The 27,844-nt window shown below is 46.8% G+C and overlaps 1 protein-coding gene across 1 annotated transcript in view; it reads left to right on the forward strand.

Moving 5' to 3' along the window:
• Positions 1-27,844, forward strand: part of USP30 (ubiquitin specific peptidase 30) — a 446,442-nt gene that overhangs the window by 57,798 nt on the left and 360,800 nt on the right. Inside the window, exon 5 of the mRNA XM_086943095.1 lies at positions 16,404-16,502. Coding sequence (XP_086799221.1) covers positions 16,404-16,502 — 99 coding nt within the window. The remainder of the gene's footprint in view (positions 1-16,403; positions 16,503-27,844) is intronic.

Genomic DNA, 27,844 nt, shown 5'->3' on the forward strand with positions numbered 1-27,844 from the left:
CTGCACTCACTCTGCACTCACTGCACTCACACTGCACTCGCACTCTCCCTGCACTCGCACTCTCCCTGCACTCGCACTCTCCCTGCACTCGCACTCTCCCTGCACTCGCACTCTCCCTGCACTCACTCACACTCTCCCTGCACTCACTCACACTCTCCCTGCACTCACACACACACTCCCTTCACTCACACACACTCTCCCTTCACTCACACACACTCTCCCTGCACTCACACACACTCTCCCTGCACTCACACTCTCCCTGCACTCACACACACTCTCCCTGCACTCACACACACTCTCCCTGCACTCACACACACTCTCCCTGCACTCACACACACTCTCCCTGCACTCACACACACTCTCCCTGCACTCACACACACTCTCCCTGCACTCACACACACTCTCCCTGCACTCACACACTCTCTCCCTGCACTCACACACACTCTCACTGCACTCTCACTGCACTCACACTGCACTCACACTCTCACTGCACTCACTGCACTCTCACTGCACTCACTGCACTCTCACTGCACTCACTGCACTCACACTGCACTCACTCTCACTGCACTCACTCTCACTGCACTCACTCTCACTGCACTCACACTCTCACTGCACTCACACTCTCACTGCACTCACACTCTCACTGCACTCACACTCTCACTGCACTCACACTCTCACTGCACTCACACTGCACTCACACTGCACTCACACTCACTCTCACTGCACTCACACTCACACTCTCACTGCACTCACACTCACACTCTCACTGCACTCACACTCGCACTCTCACTGCACTCACACTCACTCTGCACTCACACTCACACTCACTGCACTCACACTCACACTGCACTCACACTCTCACTGCACTCACACTCTCCCTGCACTCACACTCACTCTGCACTCACACTCACACTCTCACTGCACTCACACTCACACTCTCACTGCACTCACACTCACACTCTCACTGCACTCACACTCGCACTCTCACTGCACTCACACTCACTCTGCACTCACACTCACACTCACTCTGCACTCACACTCACACTGCACTCACACTCTCACTGCACTCACACTCTCCCTGCACTCACACTCACTCTGCACTCACACTCACACTCTCCCTGCACTCACACTCTCACTGCACTCACACTCTCACTGCACTCACACTCTCCCTGCACTCACACTCTCCCTGCACTCACACTCTCCCTGCACTCACACTCTCCCTGCACTCACACTCACTGCACTCACACTCGCACTGCACTCACACTCGCACTGCACTCACACTCACTCTGCACTCACACTCACTCTGCACTCACACTCACTCTGCACTCACACTCACTCTGCACTCACACTCACTCTGCACTCACACTCACTCTGCACTCACACTCACTCTGCACTCACACTCACTGCACTCACTCAAACTCACTGCACTCACTCAAACTCACTGCACTCACTCAAACTCACTGCACTCACTCAAACTCACTGCACTCACTCAAACTCACTGCACTCACTCTCACTCTGCACTCACTCTGCACTCACTGCACTCACACTGCACTCGCACTCTCCCTGCACTCTCCCTGCACTCGCACTCTCCCTGCACTCGCACTCTCCCTGCACTCGCACTCTCCCTGCACTCGCACTCTCCCTGCACTCGCACTCTCCCTGCACTCGCACTCTCCCTGCACTCACTCACTCTCCCTGCACTCGCACTCTCCCTGCACTCACACACACTCTCCCTTCACTCACACACACTCTCCCTGCACTCACACACACTCTCCCTGCACTCACACACACTCTCCCTGCACTCACACACTCTCTCCCTGCACTCACACACACTCTCACTGCACTCTCACTGCACTCACACCGCACTCTCACTGCACTCTCACTGCACTCTCACTGCACTCACACTGCACTCACACTCACACTCCACTCACACTCTCACTGCACTCACACTCTCACTGCACTCACACTCTCACTGCACTCACACTCACACTGCACTCACACTCACACTCACACTGCACTCACACTCACACTCTCACTGCACTCACACTCACACTCACTCTGCACTCACACTCACACTCACTCTGCACTCACACTCACTCTGCACTCACACTCTGCACTCACTTTCACTCTGCACGGCACCCGGTGGTGACTCATTAGTGACGCAGGAACCCACACGCCATTTTAGAGTGGGGCTAGTTTACACGGCACTCGGTGGCGACGCAGGTACAGGTATATTTTTATTGTGCAGTTCATTAAAACCATTACAAAAAAGATATGAGCACTGTTTATAAGCAATAAAACATTAGTTTAAAATAAGCTTATGACCTCAATTAAAAAGCACACATTAAGATCAAGGAGCGGATCCCCTCCCCCAACCTTGATGACCCATAGTGTTGTTTCTTCATTTTTATCGGTTGAGGTAAACAGCAGTTCGTAAGGCCGTGATCAGTGCATGTTTGTAGTGCATAGTCCTGTCTCAACATTCATTGGTTTATACAAGGGTAAATAACCTTTTGTTATTTTTCTTTGAAGCTTATATGTGCAAAAAAATGCTTAAAAATTGTATGCTTAAAAACAAAGTCATAGATGTGAGCGCAAAGGATTGACAGGTCGTCGCCATCTCTGTTCCTGTACAGCTTCATCGATGATAGCTGTTTTAATCGAAGATCTGCTGCAGTTAAAAATTTTACCAAGTAGCAGCTTAATTGAATGTCATCACCTAAGAAGCTTGCAAGCACTGCTTGTGGGCACGTCCGTATTTGGTTTTTGTTAAAAATGGGTCTAAGAAGTGACGACGGTGGCGACGCAGCAGTGAGGTAAAGAACCCGCACGCCATTTTAAAGGGGGGCTAGTTTACACGGCACCTGGTGGCGACGCAGCAGTGACGTAGAGAACCCGCATGCCATTTTAGCGTCGGCTCAGGTGAGACTGCACATTCCTTGGACCCCAAGGCCATGGGCTGGCTGAGCTACACACAGATAAACTTTCATGAATAATGCACCCCGTGAACTCTCAATGAAACCTCCGTGTCACGTTGCATAATCATCAGCGCGGCTTCGGGGCAGGCTCTTGGTTTTGGCAAAGGCTCCTGACCCGCGAGTTGCCATGGCAACTCGGAAATCCATCCTTATCGGGTGCAGTTGCGTGTGCACATTGCTCGAGTGTGAGTGAACACGGCATTGCGGGTGCACACCTTGCAAGAATACTCGGTGTCCATATTTTGATTAAAATAAAACGGTTCAGAGCGCCCAGCGATCTAATGTTTGGTCTTGACTTAGAGGCTGCTCGGATAATGCGTCCATGTGAGTATGTCGTCTGTATTATGGATTTGTATTGTGTTTTATTCTAACTGGTCTTTGTAGGCCTGTCTTTTTGTATGACTTGTTTGTTTGCTGATCTAACATACAAGATAACGTATGCCCTGTTATATTCGTATTAACATCCCCGAAAACAGTTTAGTGCATGGTGCAGGAGGAGGGAGCACCGCGAGACCATCGAGGGAGCGCGCCGCAGGGACTCGTAAGACCAGGCGTCCCTGCGCTGCACAGGTGTGCAGGGCCTCGCCCCCAGGAAGACACGCCCCCCGACTGACCAGGTCACAAAAGCGGGAAATCACCCAGCTTGCAGCGGGATCCTTGTAACTGTAGAAACTAACCTGAGTCCTGTTGTTGCCAGAACGCTAATCTTCGTCTCCACCCGGCCTCCCTGTGTCCCTGGAGGGATTGACCGCCCTGCCGCAGCTTAACAACTTGCAGCACCCGCTTCGCGGGTGCCGCTGCGCGGTGAGTGGCGTGGGGTTGAGGCTGGTGGAGTGCTTGTGCTGTTGGCCCGAGGTAGAAGGAGGGAGCCCCGTGAGACCATCGAGGGAGCGCGCCGCAGGGACTCGTAAGACCAGGAGTCCCTGCACTGCACAGGTGTGCACGGCCACGCCCCCAGGAAGACACGCCCCCCGACTGACCAGGTCACAAAAGCGGGAAATCGCCCAGCTTGCAGCGGGATCCTTGTAACTGTAGAAACTAACCTGAGTCCTGTTGTTGCCAGAACGCTAATCTTCGTCTCCACCCGGCCTCCCTGTGTCCCTGGAGGGATTGACCGCCCTGCCGCAGCTTAACAACTTGCAGCACCCGCGCGGTGAGTGGCGTGGGGTTGAGGCTGGTGGATTGCTTGTGCTGTTGGCCCGAGGTAGAAGGAGGGAGCACCGCGAGACCATCGAGGGAGCGCGCCGCAGGGACTCGTAAGACCAGGAGTCCCTGCGCTGCACAGGTGTGCACGGCCGCGCCCCCAGGAAGACATGCCCCCCGACTGACCAGGTCACAAAAGCGGGAAATCGCCCAGCTTGCAGCGGGATCCTTGTAACTGTAGAAACTAACCTGAGTCCTGTTGTTGCCAGAACGCTAATCTTCGTCTCCACCCGGCCTCCCTGTGTCCCTGGAGGGATTGACCGCCCTGCCGCAGCTTAACAACTTGCAGCACCCGCTTCGCGGGTGCCGCTGCGCGGTGAGTGGCGTGGGGTTGAGGCTGGTGGAGTGCTTGTGCTGTTGGCCCGAGGTAGAAGGAGGGAGCACCGCGAGACCATCGAGGGAGCGCGCCGCAGGGACTCGTAAGACCAGGAGTCCCTGCGCTGCACAGGTGTGCACGGCCGCGCCCCCAGGAAGACACGCCCCCCGACTGCAACACCTCCATAACTACAACGGTCTACCGCTCGGCGGGACGCGAGCGGGACGCGAGCAAAGCCCGGGCGAAGGGCGGGCCCTCAGTGGCCTTAGGAGCCTGGCCTGGGCCACAAACCCTGGCCGGATTCCCCTAGCTCCTTTTGTTACCACTGTTAGGACACGCTTGTTATGAACTGTCGGGAAACCAGAAGTATGGCTGCCGCAGGAGCTAAAAAACTTACTGGAACTCTGGATGATTTTATCACCCGTACCCATGCACTAATTGACGAGGGAATAATACTAATGGATAGGAGAGTCTCCCAAGACCTGGCCTTGGCCAAGCGATCCTCTCTGGGCCTTATTGCCCAGGCACAGACGCCTAATACCGATTCTCGATCGAACATCCAGGCCTTAGTACATAGCACCGGGGTGACTGGGGACCCTGATGTTTTAAACACTCAACATGACCTGGAGGCCTCTCCTAACCTTAACCTCTTAACAGAGAGTGGAGCGCAACAAATTGAGTCAAACTCCCCTAACACGACAACCGCTATAAACGAAAGGGGTCGGATAGAAGGGGCAATCCCTAAACAAAAACGAAAGGTTAATAAACCATCCATTCCTAAAGGGAAGAAGGTTCAAATTGCCCCCAACGATCACATGGTCACTTCCGATCCCTCTATCATGGATAAGTCCTTAGTAGTCGTATCCATTCCCACAGGGGGACCGCATCCCATCAAGAATGGCCTACCCTTGAGCCTCCCAGACGATACTATTATCGACCATAGTCTGGAGGAAATTCTGGAGTTGAGTGGGGAAGTTGGTAACCCAGCAAAACCATCACAGGAGGGGAACGGTTTAAACACAGACAATACTACTATTTTTAATATGCTAAAAGTATTGCTAGAACCTATAGAGGTTAGACTACGCTGCCTGGAAACCATCCTAAAGAATATACATAAGGATATAAGTGCTCCTAGTTTCACTTTGAATAACAAGACAGCCCAGGTTACCAATCCACCTAAAACGGCCAACAAGCCATCTGTGGCTGATAACAGAGCTCTGGAGACCAAAAATGCTGCCCCCAAGAAACCAAGTAACACCCCAAACCAGGACGGCACTAAAACTAAGCCCTCTGTAACAGACCAAACTCAGAAAACAACCAAAATTAATCCAACCCCTCAGGCCACATCGAGCGACTGCATCCCACAGTCCTCAAATCTTGATGCACCCGCCATAGCCAAGGGTACGGTTCGTAGAAATATCCATCTCCCTCCTGATGCTTGTCCCTATGTGGTTATTCTTACCGGCGTTACTGAAATCCCTCCATCAGAAGTAGAATCTTATCAGGCTCTAAAAAACAAAGTATGCCACTGGCTATCTAAAAACCATCCCCTCCCGCCAAACATACCGAGCAACATCTTAATGGTAGAGAGAACTCCGTGGGTGGGAGGTAACAGAAAAAACCTACAAGGGGACTGTGTAGTGGTCACCTTCGAGAATACGGAGGTGGTACATTTCATATGTAGCAGTGGACCCCCTAGATATCAGGCAAGCACTGTGACTGCTAGACCTCTTTCCTACTTCTATCTACCAGTAAATCAAGCCGATAATCGATGGAGCTGGTTAAAGGGACCACATGACTTCAAACCTAGACAGAGATTCACCCCCCCATGGGAAATTGAACACCATGTATGGGAGGAGGGGGGGGGGACGCGGGATGCAATCTGGTAAGGAGAAGAAGAGGCAGACCGCGTCAAGGAGGTCCCTTTGTTGGCCCACATCACACCCAATCTGACTATTACCACCAGTTTGTAAATGGGCAAGACAATCCTTTCCACTTTCCAATGGCTAATCGCTTCGAATGCCTGTCATCCACCGATTGGGTTGACTGACAAACACAGGATTCCCCAATCGGTCGGAGCTATCAGATCACTCCTAATCAACCACGAAGGGACATCACTACGAAGGATCTGCAAAAATTAAATTCAGCTCCAATGTCTGACAAAGGCCCTGCTGCGGGCGAGACCCGGGGAATGCTCACCTTGCCCAATCATGATTCACTATACTGCAAAATTCTTACCTGGAACGTGGCGGGATTAACTGCTAAGGCTTCAGACCCTATATGGCCGGGGATCGTAAAACAATATGACATCTTGGCACTCCAAGAAACATGGGATACTACTACAAGCTTCTCATTGGATGGTTTCTGTAGTTTTTCTACCCCAGCAGTTTCGGGCGTAAGAGGGAGAGCCAAGGGTGGCCTACTTACATTGTGCTCTCTGAATTTGGTGGGGGTTTTCAAAAAACTAGATTCCGCACCCACGAACACACTAGTTGTGGAGTGGACTATATCAGATTCACATATTTTTCTGCTTATTAATTTTTATAATTCTAAGGAGGTTTCCTGTGTGAATGAGCATCTGACCACCCTGTTAGACTTTTTGTCAGTCTATAGACAAGATTGCACTTCCGTCCCAGAGATGGTTATCCTGGGTGATTTTAATATTCACCCCTGCGAGGGGGACTGCTACAATGATAGATCTGGGGGATTACCAGCCGAGGGCATTCCCCACTTTGAACATACGAAGGAGGGTGAGGGCCTTGAGACTTTCCTTGCGAACTTAAATCTATTCGAACCAGACCAGGGAAAAAACGAGCCTAGAGCGCCTACTTTTATCGGGAGAGACGCCAACACCGTCATAGACTATATTTTTGTATCAACCGGGGTCTTAGCAAAGGCACGTGAGTATAGGGTTGTAACTGCTAGCTTTAGTGATCATCATCCTGTCCTCCTAATGCTGGACCTAGACTGTTTCCGGATTGGTAAAACGTCAGGTGTGGCAGCTTCGAGAGATCTGACAACTAAGGACCAGGGAAGGCGTCTAAAATGGGAGAAGATTGTCCCCGACCAATTCTTCCAAATATTAGCCCAAGAGACTGAGGCGAATATGGCAGTTTGCTTAGATCCATCCGCCTTGGGTTCTGATGTATTGGCCGCCTATGTGGACATATGTGCAAGGATCTCTAAGAACCTGGAGTCAAGGTCTGGTGCGCAAGGTAGTAAGAAAATTCACAAATGGATTAACAAGGAATGCTCGTTAAAGCACAGTGCCCTGTTGAAAGCATTAAAACATAAACCCAGAGACAGGTCATTAGTGGCAAACCTAAGGAAAGAATACAAAACTGCAGTTATTAAACGCAAGACCCAAATCAAGGAGGAAGCCTGGGACAGTTTACTAGCCATTGATGTATTGAGAGACAGCAAAAAGTTTTGGGCCATTGTTAACCAGCCTTTTTTTTCCGAGGATGGGAAAACTGACATTGACTGTGTGATTGAAGACGATAGATGGCTTCGCCACTTCAAACAGATTTACGAATCCACGGTACCAATTTCCCCAGTCAGTGCCCACGGTCCATCCAACTTGGCTATGGAATTTAACACCACTGAGGTAGAAAGGGCGATCAAAAACACAAGTAAACATAAGGTCCCTGGACCTGATGGGGTCCCTGCAGATCTCTACATCCAGTATCCGCAATTTTGGTCAAAAATATTAACCAATGTTTTTAATGCGATACCTTCAGCTGGTTTCCCTTCTTCCTGGTCCACCTCTATTATTGTTCCCATTTTCAAGAAGGGGAACAGGGGGGACCCTGCCTGCTATAGGCCAATCTCCCTGCTGGACTCTGCCGTTAAGATCTTGGGCAGAGTCATCCTCCAAAGACTTGGGGATTGGTTTGAGGAGAGCGGGATCCTCTCTGATTTGCAGTATGGTTTTAGAGCATATAGGGGGACCATGGATCAATGCTTAAACCTTCACCTTATTATCAGCAAATACACTGTGGTGAAGGGGGGCTTCTTTATTTGGGTTTTATGGATTTATCTTCTGCTTTTGACTTGGTTAATCGTTCAAAACTGTGGATTATTTTACAAGATTTAGGTTTGGACACCACCTTGGTTAATTTCTTGCACGATCTCCATCAAAATTTGTTTGCCTCAGTCAGGGTAACAAGGGAAGGAAGACGTACTGCGAAGTTTAGGTCAGGGAGAGGGGTCAGACAAGGCTGCATTCTGGCCCCTCTCCTTTTCACACTGTACATCAACTCCCTGGGGAAATCCCTGAACTCAGCTACTTTGGACGTGCCGCGTATGGGTGGGTCTCCTATCCCGGTCCTTCTATACGCGGACGATGCCGTCCTCATAGCTCGTACAGGTACGGGCCTGCAAAGACTATTAGATCACTTTGGTGGTTTTATGGAAGCCCTGGATCTAAAGATTAACACAGCAAAATCTCATGTCATGGTCACAGGTTCACGGAAAAAAAACATGAAGCTTAGGTCCTTTAGTTGCAACAATTCTCCAATCTCGAGGGTACCCTTCTTTTGTTATTTAGGTGTCACCTTTGACGAAAGAGGAACTTGGGGTGCCCAGCTGAAACTAAAGGAGAATGGAGTCAGTAGATCTACCGCAGCTCTCATGCATTTTTCCAAAAGACTCGGTTCGAGACGCATGGAGGCCATGACTCGCATCTATAGATCCAAATGTGTGGCAATTGCATCTTACGGGGCAGACATTTGGGGCTATGTCTCAGCCCCAGGTATTCAAATTGTAGAAAACAACTTTATACGAGCCTTGTTGTCACTCCCGAAATCATCTCCCACATATTCAATACATAATGAAATGGGCTTGGGATACGTCACTGATCTCCTAAAAATGTCTCCACTGTTATGCTGGATTAAAACTTGGACAAATGAGGAGATCACATTGAATCACTGCATTCTCAAAGACTGTATGGCTCTGGATAAAGCGGACAGCATACCCTGGCTGGCATATGTTAGAGCGGCATGCGCGAGGCTAGGGCGCCCGGACATGTACTCCTTACCACAGAGCCTCAAGAAAGAGGATGTAAGGTGGGTCAAGCAGCATTTTCGAAATGTGTTGGAGACAGAGAGGGAAGCGGTTGAGCTTAGTAAGCCAATGGTGAGGTCATTATACCAACTTTCGTCGTCCATGGCTATGGAACCTTATCTAAAATACGTAACCAAACCATACCACCGTTTTCTATTAATAAGGTTCAGGTTCAACATGATACATCTTGTGCTTGGCTCATTTACAAAGTGGGGTACTCCAGAAAATACCCCACCCTGCACCTGTGACTGCTTTTCCACACAGGATACTCTTCATTTAGTTATGCTTTGCGAACATTACCTGGTGGCCCGCAAAAAATTCCTTTTCCCAATTCTGAAAGACTTAAACTTTGCCCAGGTGAGGCCGGCCCTCCTATACCTACAGATGTTGAACTCGGTGCAGGTCACATATGGTGTAGCTTGTTTTTTGGTAGCAGCCGCCAGACAAAACAAAACAAAACTCTCTCAGATAAACAACCACCAAACCTGACACTTTTGGTAAAATATGTTCGGGGGGAATGTGTTAAACATACTGGAAAGTGGTGCTTTAGGCGTTTTCTTTAGGTTGTTTAGTATCCATTTCCTATATCTTCCTTTTTAAATTTGTTTTTTATTAATAATTTCTTTCCCTTTTAAATATCCTTTACTGAATTTACTTAGGATTGCAATCACGTCTAAATTTGTTTAATTGTAATTTTATTTTTTATGAATTATGTATTGCTTTTATGGTTTTAATTAACCGAAATAACGTTTTTTGACTGACTGAGTGCAAAATTTCTGGTCTACTTTTCACAAGGCTTGTTTTGGCACTGAAAAGTCACCTGCATGGTAATGGATGTGCACCCTTAACCCGAGTGCTCCAGCTGCATGGATCTCTGGCCCCTTGATACTGATCTTTGGTCATGGACTAATACGAATCCTGCATGTGCTCCATGACCTAGGGCTGTCTTATGGTAATGTGGTCTTTGTTGACTGATTGGAGCACAACAAGCGCTATGCTCATTCTGTTAGAGGGTTACTGCCCTTGCCAATAGTGAAGTGTCACAAGCTCAGTTATGGCCACCTACCTGTTTTATAGTAATCAGTAGTGTGAACAGGCCATTTTACGTGGGTGACTTGATTTTGTGCCTACGGCCTACTCCTCTAAACTTCCTCAGCTGTGTACTTCACTCTCACTTAGTCTACATGATGACTATATGTTGCTCTTTGCAGCTTGTAATGCTTGCATGTGCATGCTGTGTTGTATAAGTGCCTGAGCTTGGTACATAACATGGAGGCCTGTGAGTTCCATTTTGGAAGCCCAGGGCCGGGAAAAGCTATTTGGAGCTGAAGAATGCAACCCCAGGAAATGTTTATTGCTGGCATTCCTGAGTACAGGTGTGGTATCTAGCTCAATCCTTTTTCCCTTCACCCCTCGTCAAACTTCTCTGTGATTCACAAGTAATTACTGTTGAGTGAGGTTTGGACTAATTATCAGGAGAGATGGTGGGTCCGATAAGGTTTGCACTGTAGAAGCAGGGAGTTATAATAGATGGGAGGGCTTAGGCCTTCGAAAATTTGTGAGGCAGATTTCCGCGGAGGATGAGAGCCAGGTGTGATCCTCAGTTACTCCTTTGGCCCCTGTTGTTGATCAATTAGAATGACAGATGCTTCTGCTGTGGCATACTGTTCCTCTGACAAAGGACCGGACAGAGGGGAGGGCACTTCAAAGGAATCAACACCCACAACATATGTTTCAAAGGACCATATGCTAAATCACAACTATGTCTGGATGTGGACTATAAACATGAGATCATAAGACCCTCAAGCTGTTCTCCAGCATGGAAAGAAGATCACCAAGACTTTTGGCTGCTGCAGCCAGGACTGGGGATGAAGGTCTTCTAGTCCCCCGATGGGTGAGGGGCCATCGCCCAGGAAGTCAAGACCACTTTCCCTGAGTCTGAAACGCTAGGCAAGACCAGTGTACTGTGTGAGGAGGAGGAGAGCACCTGGAGGGAGTGAGGCTCCGCGCAGATTGAGTTAAGTGGATCTCGGTAAGTGTAGTAGGCAACATCCTCTCAGGCCGAGACCTTGGTGAGAGTGTAGGTTGTCTGTGCTTCTCATTGTCAATTACAGAAAGAACAATTGATGGACAGAATGCAGAACAATGTCATACATTCAGCCCAGTACAGAAATCTGGGCCTAAATCCATCGTTTTTTTGATCACCTTTCCATTCCAGTTTGGACCCAGCCATATGCAAATCAGTCTTGACCCTGCACCCGATGGTAACAGTCCAGCTCGAACTGCCAGGCCAGGTCCTCCCTGGACTGGAAACAAGCATCCTAGGACCGGTCAAGTAGGCAGCCACGGTGGCTAAGTGAGGGTCACCATGAAGTTAGGGCCTTCTCCGTTGTGGTGCTGTAAACCGAATTCCCCTGTATTCCTGGTGGAGTCCAGTGTGACGATCAGGACTGTTGTCCTTGTTTTTGCTGTAAGCCTGCAGCCCTCCTATACCATGAAGATTAGGACTGTCGCACTGGACATTGTTCCAAAAGGATCTCTGCCGAAAGATCTACAAGGAAGGACAGTCCGTAGAGATCACTGCTCATGGTAACACACACTGATAGCCAAGAAGTTCACAGAGGGTACATCATACACGCCCTTTGCTAATCCGGTGACTTGTACCCTGTCACATAATATGAAAGAGACCATCCAGCTTCAAGTGGCTGGAGCATGATATGATGCGCCACATGCTCCTTCAACTCACTAGCCTTATGAAACGGTGATTATTATTTAGTATGCTGTTAATATGCTTTGTGTTCTTATAATTAATACAATTTTTTTTATCACAGAAGCGAGTATTCACTGGACAATCAGTTTATTGGTGATGCTGTTTGTATTTTGAGTCTTGTGTCGATGTAAGCCTTACACCTGCCTCCCCCAGGAAAGCCTTGGATTGAACGATCCACACTACCACCATGAGTTAAGTGCTGAAGCAGTAGCACTTGGCCCAGCTCTTCAGTGCCTAAAGTAGGCCGGTCCTGGGACAGCTGGAGTAAAAGCCCTTAACCCCCACCTTGTTGGACCCTCTAACTATTCACTGCCCCGTGGCGCTCTGCAGAGGTTTCTGAGAGCTTTGTTTGTGTAACTGTGGTTTGGGAATCCCAGTATGACATTCTCATTGCTTGATACTTTAAATGTGGCGTATGCAGGGTGGGCCGTAGATTTAGAATATCCTGAGTAAAGAATCGAAATTGTTAGAAAAGCCAACTTTTCTGGCATATAGACTGTCATACTTATCTTAGTAAGCAAAATTGTCAGATACCAGCCTAAATATCAATACTCAATAAAAAAGAAAATCAAATGGCAAAATTAAATGCAGAGCTAATGAACATGAGAATAGGTGTTTGAGGTGTAAAAGTAGTACTGTGAAAACTACACATTGGGGTAGAAGAGGCACTTAGTACTAGCATAAGGGATATTTATGTTTAGGAAAGACATGTCAGGCCAAATAAACATTATTCAGCCATAAGGCCATAAAGGAAGCACAGTACAAATGTATACAGAACTTATATGCCTCATAGGATTTACAATAAAATACATTAAGGCAAAATCAAAGAAAGAATTTGTCACGGTTGTATGTCACATCTAATCCTAATAGTGCAAATAAACAAATTACAAAGTGACCAAACATTTTTAGATGGCAAACAGTGCAAAAGTTTAGGACTCTGGCATATCTACGGTCATATGAACATAAAATAGAACATGAAAATTGCCTTCTATGAGTAGAATAAAATTCACACGAACTAAAAATGCAGGCAGGATTGCTGAGCCAGAATAAAATGGTACCAACCGTATTCGATTATTTTGCTTAAAAAATGTATTTGCGATAATCACTACAAAACATTGACTGGTTTGAGCCAGACAGTGACCCTAAATGAAATAAATCAGTTATTGACGAACTGACCTTTACATTTTATAAAATGCATAAAATTCAAATTGCTCCAGTAGTTATATATGCGCTTAAGAACAATTCTCATAATTACAATTGTCTTCTTTCTCTTTGTTTTGAGCTTCAGTTAAGGCTCATGCTGTCCGTTTGCATTATTAAGTAAAGATAATATATTTGCACAACTTCTAGCAATAAGAGTCTTATCAGTGCCATGATTTGTCTGTGGAGACAAGAATTAATTTATACCATGATAGACTGTATATCATTATAATTCCAAAACTTCAGGGGTTCTTTCTTACCTGAAAGAGATGAATCACATAAAAAGGAAATTGCTCTTGCTAGAACATTTAAAACCATACTATGAACTAAATGTGTGTAGGGATGAAATAATTCATATAGGGCACGTTTACTCATGTATTCCCACCAATATATACCCAACCAAACGCATATTTGAATAGTGTTAGATCAGCATTAATTCACCTTAATAGAGCAGTAGACTGGAGTTCCCCTATCATCCATAATCTTACTTGTGCAATGACACCCCAAGCCTTTGCTGTTTGTAGTGATTCGAGGCTACAGGACAGGTCTCTCCAGGTCTGTTTGCCTAACATTTCACAATAACATTAATACCTTGTTGAATATGTTTGATGTTACGTAATTTTTTCTGAGTGTCTGGTCACCTGCTGGATAAGACATTTAGATTTCTGAGTACGTACATGATAATGTATGCCTAAACTATGAAGCCCACATTCGATGTTACTTTGTGCTAAGCTACTCTTATCATAACGGCTAGGATAAACTTAATGAAATTGTATGCAGTGCTATAAAAACTACTGCAGTGAAGCCAAGGGATACCACAAATCTTATCAATAGTGCAGTAAACAACATTTTATGGAAAAGTAAACCCCCAAAGATTGCTAAACATACTTCGGCAGTGACAGTAGTATTTGGGGACTTTCTCTTCATATATCAGTCTTGTCTGATCAATGGCTCAGATAGTACAGTCTTTCATATCTGGACTGATATCAATCAGATTGAGGCCTTGTATTTATATAAATCTAAAAAATAATTCATGTTTTAGCTAAATAGTTTGAAGGCATCTGGCGTAAATTAAAATGCTATATGATTTGTTATTCATGGTAGTCAAAAAATGTAACTTGTCAATTGGGAGCCAGATGTGTTTAATACAGGGCCGGACTGGGAACCCACAGCAGCCCTGGCAAATATGTCGGACCAGCCCCGCACTGTGTGTTTTGAGGGAGCCTGACAACTACAAGGGGAGTTTGTGGAGGTGGTGGGGGCAAGTGTGAAGCATTGGCTGTCTGCGGGAGGCTTGAAACGAAAGTGAGTTAATTATGCTTGATAGCTGCTTTTGTTACTGGTGCCTATTTTGCAGCACCACTGCAAAACCAGCCCCCAGCCCCTTGGGAAAACGCCCGGCCCCTGCTACGGCCATTCTGGGCCTGGTTTAATAACATGTCTTTGTCCTTTTTCAGAAGCAATAAATGCTTAACGTGGACGCTCAAAGACAATAATAGAACACATTTGGAACTAATATCACTCAGCCGTTATAGGCAATTCTAAAAGTGCCTCTCTGTTGTGAAGGGATTGGAATCTTGAGGTAGAGGAATGACATAGGCAAAGTAGCAGATCAAGTGTTTGACACATTACAAGCATATATGTTGTATCCAACATGTGCCAAGTACTACCCTTTGTGAGAAATCTGTTGGACTGGTTAGGGATCCTTAATTGCATAAATGCCTATGTTTCTATTTGTCCATTGGATTGGTCGGACCATTGTATGATAACTGGCACCACTGTCCGTGTCAAGAGCTGGTGCTTGCAAACGATAGAAGATAGCCAGCAATTACTTTATCCACTTAAGTAGCATACTTTTTCTGCACAAAGAGCCGAAATAGCTGGTTTGCTAGAGCAAATTCAACACATCTGGAAATGGGAGCAGCTGTGGCGAAGGTTTTTGACCAATAGTAAAAACTTTGCATTGGCCAGCCAGAAGTCCATACAGAAATATGTCAATACAGTTAAAGCTGAATGTTATATCTTGCTATTTGACCCAATGGTAGAACCTAAAATATTCTTCAGGATTTTGTTGTCGTCTGAACCAATGTTGTATGTCTCCCTTCATTCTGATTTTGAAACAAAAGTGGATCTAAGGACATCTATTTAATTGACACAATTTATACAACAGACCTGCAGAAAATCGCTCTAGCTCAGTGAGGATTTGTCGTAATACCGATCTGGCCTTAACCAGGATCGAACTATAGGTAACCTCCCCACCACATTTGATATTGCTAGATTTCATGTTTAAAATAGTCTCAGAATTTTAACTTTTTGATGTGATTAAATGAACGCAAAGCACCATATTTCCAGCAGATATTTACCCCAGAGAAACTACAAAGAAGCTAGTAAATCACACAAGTTGTTGCAAGCTGCTACTTTATTTGTGACTGGCGGTTATGTTGATTCTTTTAAAAAAGCATGGATTATCGCACGGGTTAAGAAATGAAACATTGACCACACCACATTTTCTTCATATAACTGACCCTAACTCATTATCGCACTGTGGAACAGATTACGTTTCAAAAACATATTTAACCGTATAACAATTTAGAGAAACTGTATTCAAGAGTTTTGCGAGCAAGGAAACCAAGGTTGGTCTAACAGATGTACAAATCAAACATCACTGGGATAGGAAAAGGGGAGACAGACATCCTCATTCTTTTAGACCTCTTTGTAGCCCTATCATGCAGTTTTACTGGATCATTTGTAGGTGGTGGAGTTTTCAAAAATGTGTTTGTCATTCAAGGTCTTGCCTATTGTACAAATTACACATATTTGGACTTGAAAGTCGTTAATTATTTCTAAACTTGTACGTATTTCTGCCTGGCAGGATGCTCATGAATTGTTTCATGTTTTGACATCTTCTTTAGAAGATGAAAGGGATCGTCGGCCACGGGTTACACATTTATTTGATGTCCAATCATTGGAGGTAAGCACCTTTATCTGAACTAGTAATGCTATATTACGCAACTTGTAAGGCAAATTCATGTAGCCTGTGACCTCCTTATTGTATTCTGATGTGGCAAGAAACAGTTTGGCTTTATTTGGCATTTCTTCTTGCTAAACCCTTCACCATGGCATAACTCCTTTGTTCCCAAACTAAACCCCATCACAATGAATGATCAGTCTCAACGAAATGATTAATTGGTGTGCTCCAAAGCATGCTTGTCTGCTGCCCCTTAACTTCCCTTTCTGCCAACAAAAGGCATGCACTTTTTTGCGCTGTTAGAACATACCTTATTTTTTTGCACATATAAATTGCTCTCACTTATGAGTGAGGGAGCATCTAGTTAATCAACCTTTCAAAAGAAAACTACATTTTAGGATGCTATGAAATGTAGGACTGAATGAAATCAATTGCCAGGTAGGGTGTGGTTTTATCAAAGGCCTTTAAAACAGAAAGTTTATTATTTAATTAATTCTAACCAATTGAAATTGATATTTAATACTAAGGGACTGGAATAAAGGCTGTGTTCCGCTGGAGATTTTAAACCATAATCGCCTAATTTTTTTTCCTTACATTCTTCAGCCTGTAACTTAACCCAAGTCAGCAATTTTATACGACTTGAATGGGTTAGGAAGAAGCAAGTCCTGTCACTTTGAATTATGTGGATGTTGAGTATTTGTTTAGAAAAAAAGTATGTTAGCGAATTGCAGCCATCCCCGGATACACTGGTTTACCCTGGCCCAAGTTGGAAAGTGAATGTTAACTCTACAAGCAGACAGACATAAAAGAAACCCTTAAATTCCATTAGCTCCTCCTATGTCTGCTACAGGAAATGTGCATCACGTACTGGAATTAGCAGATGTAGAACTACATCTGTGAAGGCACTTGAATTGTTGAGACATGTTAATCTATAAGTATAGATTTGCACTCCAAGTATAATAAACCATAGTGTTCTGGTGGTAATTAGTCGTTAAGGTTAAGATTTTAAATGGCTTTCTCTTTTTTCCCTTTAGCTAACAACATTTCCTTCATACTTTAGATTCTTTGGTATTTTTTTATCATATACTCAAGTTTAATTTATTTGCATAGTTAATTAAAACCATTGCAATACAAACAAAATACTCATTTAAAAACTGTCATGTACATAAATAAAACTCTTGTATTTAAAAAGACATATAGTCTGAGTCCCCAAATCATGTAGTCAGAATGTTCGCAGACCCCTTGCACTTATACAAGTGATATTCCTGGTTAGGTTCCTGTTGTCGGTATTTCTGGCATCTTGCTGCCGCACAGTCTCAGATATTTTACTGTTCTGCAGTTCAATTGTGGGTCTTTCGGTTCGAAACATGCTAGCAGAGCTTGCCTCCTGGTGCGGATCCCTCGTTGATTGAAAGGTTGTTTCAGAATTTTTTTTCGTTCCATTGTAAGTTCTCTACAGGAGCATAGTAGGTGCAGCATGTCTTCCTGAGCCGATCCACATAGACGGCACGCAGAGCCAGCTTGGATCTGAACCCAGGGATGGAGATGCTTGGCACAAGGGAGCAGTCCTAGCCTATATTTCATAAAACCAATTTTTATGTGTTTGTCATAACCTAAATTGAAGTAGGTTTGTGTGCCCTGCTTCGTATATGTATTCAGGATCATCCAGCCGTGGGATCTCTTTGATAGTGCATCCTTGTCCTCCAGCCATGAAAGGAGTTTCACAGTCTTCCACACTAATTTTTTGAAAGTGGGGGTGGTTGTCTGTGTTTCCCAAAGCTGGTTTAGCCCCAAATTATGTAGACTGCTATGTAGAAATTCCGCGGCTGGTAATGTGGGGTGCGATTGTAGCTCCTTCCATATCTGTTCATTTAGCGTACCACATTCTGCTCTTCGCACTTTGTCCCAAGTGATGATAAAGATCCCTTGTCTAGCAAGTGATTGTTTCAGAACACCAAACTCAATTCTGATTTGGGCGGGTGAAGTGTATTTCGGTAGCCCAAAGATGACCCTATATGCCGTTGTTACTGTGGCATCGAGTGTTTTCGCGTCCTTCCCTTTTTGTGCCTCACTGCCGTAGGTGATTGTTGGCAGGAGTTTTGCCCGAACAACCTCGACGAGTGGTAGGATCGATGGGCTTGTTAATTTAGAGTTTAGTGTTTTTAGGGAAATTGCTAGTGCTAGACCTTTGTGCCTTATGCTGTTCTTCTGTGCCACAAACCGGCCGCCTGAATCCAGCTTCACGCCTAGATATTTTTATTCGGTTGTGTCCTCTATTCTGGTCTCACCCCAGAACCAGGCAGCAGTTTGACCCCTTTTTTTCCTGACTGTCATGGTTCTTGTTTTACCAAGGTTGATCGTCAGATCATTTGCTTGGGAGAAATCCAGCGTCGTGTTTAAGAGATGTTGTAGCCATACTTTTGTTTTGCTGATCAGGACTATGTCACCTGCATAGAGGAGACAAGGTAATGAAATATCTCCTAATTTCGGGGCATGTGAGTTGCAGCTGGTTAGTAGTGGGACTAAATCAACAATGTATAGATTGAAAAGGGTGGGTGCTAAAACACAGCCCTGTTTTAATCCTTTTTCCGTGGGTATGCGCCTTAACAGATGCGTTCCATTTCTCAGCTTCACCTGTAGCCACGTGTTCATATGTAGGTTCATTATTAATTTGAGTAAAGGCTGTGGCAGCCCCCAGCTGTGTAGTTTGGACCAGAGTCTGGTGCAGTTGACATGATCGAAGGCGGCTTTGTAATCAATGAAGCATAGAAATAAAGATGACCGTGTGGCCTCAGCCTTATCCATAAGTATAGCCATGCTTAGTATGTGTGTCGTTGTCCCGACCGATTTTATGAAGCCAGTCTGTTTTAGGGGGATTACGGATTTTTCTTCTGCCCATGCCTGAAGATCCTCCAATAACAAGCCAGCAAAATATTTAGCTTCATTGTCTAGTAGTGCCACTAATCTGTAATTGTGTGGATTCAACTGATCGCCGGATTTGTGGATTGGGGAGATGATTGAGCCTCTCCATGAACTAGGCAAAGTTTTCAACTTTCTAATTTCTCTGAAGAGTGGATCCAGAGCTTCAGCCCAGAAGACTGCCTCCTGTTTATACAATGCTGGTGGCAGCCCATTTGGGCCAGGTGCGACTTCTCTTCTCCCTTTTCCTATCTGCCGCCTGATGGCACCTGTATAGTTAGTTTGGGAGTCCTCGGTTGATGTGTCTGTTACTGAGTTCTCAGAGTCATCGAGATGGTTTTTCGACCTGGGACTTAGGTGCCGTTTGGCAATATACTTCGTCTTGATCTGCTTGACCATGATCTCTCTGGTCGCTGCCTCGATGGAAATGGGACCTGAGGTAGTTTGCCCAGATTTCCTCTGAGATGTAGGAGCAGATTCCATCATGATTGTTATTGAGAAATTGATTTATGGTCATCCAAAATCGGGAGCTGTTGTTGTGTTTAACGTCGGCATGTAATTTGGCCCAGAGATCTTCCTCCATAGCTCTGTTCGCGTTCCTTTTCATTTTTTTGAGGGCTGCCCTTTCATTCTGTAAAACTTTCAGTTGAGTTTTGTCACTGGGTTTGTCCCGAAGGTATCTCAGGAGTTGGTTAATCCTATTTTTTTTTTTTTTTTTGCATGCTTAATTCCTTGTTTTGCCTTGTATGACATGGGCATTGTGCCCCTAAATCCTTGCTGGTTTGATGGTTTGACCTTGGTTGCATATGATTCCATCGCAGATAGAAGTTCTTCCATTTCTCGACTTCTCCGTCTCTGGCCCTTGCCGCAAAATGTTGCTTTGCAGTTTCCAGCATCTCGCTGCTTGCTGCTAATTTTGAATTTAATTTGTCTTAAATCGATGGTGGTTGTTGATCCTTGGGGCTCCCGGCAGCGTTCGAATGTTTAGGTCACTGATCTCGGAGCTATTTCCTGGGGCCGATGATCGCTGTCACCTCTTTCACCCATCTGAGAAGATGTGATTTGCTGGAAGAGGCCTAGAGAAACAAAGGTGTAGTCCAGAAATGAGCTAGTTTTTGTGGAGTTATATGTGGCTACAGGAGGAACATCTTCTGGTAGTCTGCCATTTAGAGCCCTTTGGTTAAGATGTTCTAAAACCGCCAAGGTCGTTTGTCCAATCTTGGTTTGCTTACACGTTACCAGTTTCCCTTGCAGCGGGATATTCCAGTTTGCGTTATGCAACAGCACTTCTTCCGACGAGGAGCCCATTAGGTAATGATTTAAGTCCCCAGTTAAAATGAGGTCGGTTGTGGGACCCTCTCTTAGGCATGTTTCCGCAAACTTGCAAATTTCCTTAATTAGTTTGGTTTTAAGTTTCGGTTGAATATATAGGTTTATTATCATGATGCTGGTGTCCCTTTTATTTTTCGATGATTGCGAGAAGGTTACGACAACTGCCAGTGATGATTGCAATGGAGGGCCAATAATGCGAACAGAACGAGCAATTGTGTTTGCCACATATATGACTAACCCTCCTTATATATGGCCATATTTTGCCCCCCTGATGGCATTTGAATGGAAGCGCAAGAAACCTTGGAGGTGGGGAGGTTCTTTTGTCCATGTTTCTTGTAATGCCACAATGTCGAAGGCCCTGACGTAGGTGACAAAGTCGAGATCAGCTACTTTGTTGGCAAGGCCATTTATGTTCCAAGAACAGATCCGTACTGTATCCTTTTTTTCATTTCCCATATCTAGCGTGCGAAGATCGCGTCAATCTTTTGTGTTGTTAATGGTTCTTGCGAACCATCGTGTGTCTTCTTCCCGCGCTTGCAGTGTAAGGGGATGGTTACAGCTCCTTAATTGCTCTGCTTGAAGCCTCATGTCCACGTTGCAGTGCCCTGAGGCTCCTCTCAGCACTGATATAGTTGGTCTAGAAACAGCTGTCACAGGACCTCTCGGTGGAGCTGGATTTAACAGATCCGGCTATCCTGGTTTGTAATACGGGGCAATGGTTATCCCCCAAGATTTAAGGATGTCCCTTTCTGAGAGTATTTTGTGTGCTGTTATTACAGTGGTCCATGTAGCTCTTGTTTTTTCGCCTACCTTTGCATCACTACAGTTAATGAATTCTATTGACTCCAAGTCTGTTGTTTTCAAATCTGCTAGTTATGGTATATGAGATAGTAACCGCAGTATGTTACCTCGGTTCAGGATGTCATGCCTCCCTTTAGAGGTGTATTCAGGTATGAACCATATTGCATTAGTGTCCCTTGCCCCTGCCCAGTTGGAGCCGCTGAGTTGGTTTTGCGAGATTTACCTGTCGGCCTCGTTCGGTGCGCTATCCAGTGCCATTTGGATTCCTTCTGTGTGGTATATATTTCCTTTCCATTTTGGACACTGGCTGAATTGAATTTGTTCTTGTGTTCTCAGGAAGTTTTGTTTTTGAGGTGTCGGGTGATTTTTGGCCATTGGTTGTGTGGCTGTTGCGTCTATGGACAGAAGCTGACTGTTCTGTGCTTTCTCATCTCCCCTTTTGGCTGTTTGTTTGCTGAGGTGGATGTTCAGACTCCCCTGGTTTGTGTTCCCCACCGCAGCGTTGTTATTGTTTGAAAGTGGAGCTCGGGAGTTGTCGGTGTGTCCAGTATCCTGGTTTGTCGTTTTAATATGGATTCTCGTCCCTATGTCTTCTTCCATTCTGATATTGATTTGGTTTGCAATAGAGTTTTCGACTTGGTGGGGCTGGGCTGGGGTGCGTCCTCAAGTGTGCCGTTTTCTTTCTTTCCGCTGGAGTAATCTTGGGCGCGGCGAGACATGCTTGCAGTGTTCTTTATAGCGATTGTTTCTGATATGGGAGTGTTCTGTTGCGTTGTCCCTTCAAGAGCTGACAATGACCCGGTGGCATGTCTTTGTTTTGCATTTAATTTCAGTTCAAAGTTTTTTGCCTCTGCCTGTGGTAGCGTGTGGCTGTGGCTAGGAGAAGGTGCTGTTGATTGTGGGTGGTTTTTATTTTTGGTGGTAATTCCCAATTGGTTGGTTGAGGTCGATGATTGCTCCTTGCCAGCCCCCCCAGGCTGATCGCTTACTGTGTCTTCCCAGTGACCAGACAGGGATTGCACTTTAGTAGGCCGAGTGTGGATGTTATTTGATGCCTTTTTGATTTGTAAGCATAAGTCCGTCAGCATGTACGGTAGAGTTGCTAGTTTGTCAACAATTGGACTGCACCCGCAAGTTCGATGCTCTACTGACGTGTGATCAAGAGTGCTCACCAGCGTTTTGTTCAGATTCCCCAGCTTGCCGTCAATTGATACGACATAGACAGCCAGCGTGTTCAATAGGGTTAGTTGCAAGTCCATTGTGTCAGTCTGATATTGCAGGGCCTCAACTAGGAGTTTCACAGTTTTAAGTAAGCATGCCCAAGCATCGCCGTAGTCGGTGCCTTGCATATCCACTTTAGGGCCACCAGCCTCGTTGCTGATTTTGCCGCTTAGGTCTGTTGTTAGTATCTGTAGGAGAGTAGGGTCTGCAATCCTATGATCACCCCAGATTTTTGCTTTTTGCTTCACTGGTTTACGACTTCCCTGGCTGTGGGCCTGCTAATCAGACCCACAGCCTAGCTGTTCTCTCACTAAATTGACACGTGTACCTTAGGTGCATTTACCAATTGGTACTGGGCCACCTTATCAGACCTTGTAACTCAGGGCATAGGTGTGCCCAGGGCCTACCAGGGGCTGCAGCATGTATTCTGCCACCCCTGGCTGGCCATCTACATCTGACACTACTGGCTGCACGACAGCTGGGGCAAAGTGGTGTAATCACCCTTTGCTTTAGATATAGTATACCTATATCTAACCCTAAACTGGACACATAGATTCCTATCAGTCACTCCTATGGCAGGCCTTAACAATCCTGAAGGCAGAGTGCTTGGAATCATGTGAGATGATGCTCTGGCATGAGCTGAGCCCGTTTGCAGCTTGCGGAACCAAGTCCTAATAGCTGTTCCATGATAACGCATACCATCTACTATTAAGTGCATTATAATCCTCGCGGTTATATGCCAACTCTGGTATCGCTTTATCAAAACATGTCGAGTAAGGTGTCATACGAATTGGAATACTAACCCCTCGCCAATTCTGGCGACGGGGTTAGCATTCCACCCTTCTAGAGGGACACGACATGTATGTAACTGTGAACCCCGGTTAAAGTTAACTCGAGCCTCAGCATCACAAAATGGATGCTGCCACCACAGACACAAGTCTGACCTCCTGCTGCTGGGAGTCCTTCCAGCGAGGAGAGCTTGGACAAAGGGTTTCCTGTCATGGGCGGTGCTAGCACCATCCCAGACAGGGTTTTGTGTATCCTGGGTAGGCAGGGCTTTAGAGGAAGGTGACTGCAAGTGGCACCCCGGTGCTCACTATGCATAGGCCGGCTAGAACCAGTTCCAGAGGCACACCAGCCCCTGAGCTGGGGAAAGTCCGGCATGGGAGAATGGTGTAACCACCCCCCTTCCTGGTCCCACCCATGGGCAGGACCTAGTCGCGTGCCAGCCCCTTTCCTTAGTATAAAGATAGGAGCGGGCCCCCTTCCCAAATTAGATAATTCCGAATCTTGATGACTTTCCGAGAAAGAACTCTTTTTTTTTTTTTTTTTTTTTTTTTTTGGTGTTCAAAACTGCTTTATTGATAAGAGCACATTAGGATACACAGCTTGAGGTGCCTACAACCCGGAGGCCGGCAGCGATAGTGGAGCAACAATACACAGCCTTATAGCCGGCATCCCGGGGGCCCGGCGGCACGTTACTATGAGAAGGCTTCGTACAGCGCTGACCAGCGGGGCAGGCCAAGGAAGGATGTGCTGCAGCCGAACAGGTTTTGTTTGAGCAAGATGAGAATCTCGCTCCTAATTTTTTGTAACGTGTAGAACAAGAAAAAGAAAAAAGAAAAAAAGAAAACCCCAACTCTTTAACGAGGTTACGCGCGTGTAGTGGTGTATGACAATGCGATGACGATGTATGACAGTGGTGCAGTGTGGTGGTGCCGCCAGTTGTTGGTGCGTGGGGCAGTGAACATCCAGAATGCAAGGGCCTAGGGTAGTGGTAGTCCATGGGGCTAGGGTGCAGAGTTGTCAGTGGTATGCAGGACAGCTCCCTCCGGTGGAGGGGGGGGGCGTCCGGCGGCGCGTCGGAAGAGGATGTCGGTCATAGGAGGGGGGAGGCGAGGGGGGCTGTACCGTGAAGGTCAGTGCCACATCTTCCACGAGGAGACTGCAGGGGCATAGAGATCCCATAGGTGGAGGAAAGCAGTGCGTGTCATGTAGCGCCAGATGGCAATAAGGCGACCAATAGTCTTAATGGGGTTGGGAGGCAGTGAGCCCATCACCTGGCGCAGTGTCATCATCCGAGCGCCTGAGCAGGTAGTGTACCAGTGGGTCCCAGATATTCCTAGGCCTGCTTGTGAGAGGTAATAATTCCGAAAAAGTGTTATGCTGATCCTGGCAATATGTTAAATCAGTGAGCCAATCCTTGAACTTAGGCGCTCTGCCTCTGCTCCAGCGGCAGGCGACACGTCGCTTGGCCAGGAGGAATGCCATATCGACGAATTTCCTACTTCCCCTGGATATGTGCTTCGTGTATCCAAGGATGGCTACCAAGGGGTCTGCGGGGATCTCCTCATCCACCATCTGCACAACGGCCTCGATGACTTGTCGCCAGTAGTCTGCAATCTGGGGGCAGGACCATGCTAAGTGGAGAAAGTCAGCGTGTTCTGCGCGGCAGCGCTCACAGCGGTCATTGTCGGCCAGCCCGAACCTGTGTTTTCGGGCCGGAGTGTAGTAGACCCTCTGCAAGTATTTATAATGTATTATTTTCAATCTGCAACTGGCAGTGATGCGAGAAGTCAATGCACAGCAGTAGTGCCATTGATCGTCCGAAACCTCTGTATCCAGTTCCGCCGACCAGCGCAATCTGGCAGTAGAGACCGATAGGGGGGCAGCTCCACGACATTGGCGGTAGAGCCTAGAGACTAGATGGGCCCCATCTGGAGATTCTAGGAGATGGTGTAGAGGAGGCAAAGGCACAGGTTCAGTAGGGTAATCCGGAAGGATGTCTCGCATCCCCGCGCGCAATCGAATATAGTAAAACAATTCGAGGGGCGAGTGGGCATGCGATTGGAAAAAAAGATCCGCTGTCTTGAACGTTCCGTTGTGGAACAGGTCACCCCAAGTGGAGATATGCAGTTTGGCGCAGAGCTGGTGAAACCCAATTTCCGACAGCAAGGTAAGGTTTGGGTGGTAGGTCAGAGGGAGCTTAGGAGAGTAGGGCATCGCGCAGAGGAGTCGCTGGGCGATGCGTCGCCACGCGTCTAGGGTGCAGGAGACCGAGGTGTTTGCTGTAGGGATGGAAGACTCGGGACAATGCATCAGACCGTTCAATGGAAGTGGGTGTGCTATCCAATCCTCCACTGCTACGTGAGGCATGAAGGGGGTAGGAGCCATCCAATGATAAGCAAAATGCGCTTGTGCGCATAGGTAGTATGCCTCGAAATCTGGGATGTCGAAGCCACCCTGGTCGTAGGGAAGGGTCAACGTGGACCACTTTAGCCGGGGAGATTTGCCACCCCAGAAAAGTCTGCGTAGCTCGGCGCGAAGTGTCCTGAAGAAGAAAGCCCCTGGATAATATGGGATGTTTAGGAAAAAATACAAAAAACGGGGCAATATCACCATTTTAATAAGGGAGGCTCTGCCAGCCATGGAGAGTGGCATCGTGATCCACCTGTCGACAGAAGCGGTCAGTTTGGTGATAGCCACGCCATAATTGGAGCGAAGCGTCTCATCTTTGTCCCGTGCGATGCGGATCCCCAAATAACGAAGATCGTCTTTGCACCACACCAATGGATAATCTAATGGGAAGTCAGTCACCGCATCGGTTAGGGGAAAAAATTGTGACTTGGCCCAATTAATATGAACGCCCGATAGCCCCCCGAACAGGACGAATTCGCGGAGCAGGGGGTTGAGGTGTAGTTCCGGGAATTTGACATACAGCGTGATGTCATCCGCATAGAGGGATACATCAATTTGCCGCTGCAGGCATTGAAACGCTCCCTCCCGGTGTAATTGGCGGAGGCGGCACGCTAGTGGTTCGACCGCGATTGCAAACAGCAGGGGTGAGAGCGGGCATCCCTGACGAGTGCCTCTAGTAATACTGATGGGTGGCGATTGCTTCCCGTTGATCAGTACCTTCGCCGTGGGATCCGTGTATAGGAGGCGCACCCAGGCCAGGAACAGTTTAGGGAACCCCATGCGTCCCAGAACCGAAAAGAGGTAAGGCCACTCGACGGAGTCGAACGCCTTGGTGGCGTCAAGGAACACAGCCGCCACTGGGACATCAGGATGGACAGAGCGTAGTAGAGAAAACAGGGTGCGCAGATTATGGGAGGTGGACCTGCCTGCTACGAAGCCAGATTGGTCGGGCAGGACGATTCTAGTCATCAGGAGTGACAGTCTCGTGGCGAGAACCTTAGCAAGGATCTTCACATCACAATTTAGAAGGGAGAGTGGGCGGTAAGAGTCACAGGAAGTAGGGGCCTTGCCAGGTTTCAGAAGGGAGGTGATAACCACTTCACGCATAGATCGAGGTAGTCTACCATCAGCTAACGACTCAGTGAATACTTCGTTAAGCACTGGTGCCATAATATCAATATAAGTTTTGTAAAATTCGGCTGGGATGCCATCGAGCCCTGGGGCCTTCCCATTCTGTAGGGACATAATGGCCTCGCGAACTTCCTCGAGTTCAAAAGGAGCCGCTAGGAACTCCCTGTCTCCGTCGCTAAGCCAGCATAGCGCCACGTCGTTCATATATTCAGCGTATGGAGCATCAGTTTCTGCCTTTGAGGTATATAGTGTCGAGTAGTGCGTTGTAAATGCAGTCAGTATCCCATCTGAGTCTCTAGTGACAATGCCATCCTCATCAATAAGTTCTAATATCGTGGTGTGTTCACGTGGCGCGCGCGTGAGTGAGGCAAGCACTTTACCAGGCCTATCTCCCTCGCAGTATTTCCGGGCCACCCAGTGTTTGCCCCGATATTTCGCCTCTCTTGCAGCCTCCTCCTCATACTTGGATAGTGTGTCCCTAAAGGTCACCCGCAGGAGTGGGTCATCGCTCGCCACCATTTGGAGCTCTAGTGCATGCAACTCTTTTTCCAAAGTGGTGATGGTACGCAGAATATCCCGCAGGACCCCATGGCTCTTAGAGATGCAGAATCCCCGAATAGTGACTTTGAAGGCCTCCCATATGTGTTCCACTGATTCTACGGAGCCCTTGTTTCTAGGAAAGAAGTCCCTGATCTCCTCGCCCAACTCCGTGCGAAAGAGCTCATCAAGGAGCGTATCGGGGC

The sequence above is a fragment of the Lissotriton vulgaris genome, chromosome 11 (genome assembly GCF_964263255.1).
Source record: "Lissotriton vulgaris chromosome 11, aLisVul1.2, whole genome shotgun sequence".
NCBI classification, from domain to species: domain Eukaryota; kingdom Metazoa; phylum Chordata; class Amphibia; order Caudata; family Salamandridae; genus Lissotriton; species Lissotriton vulgaris.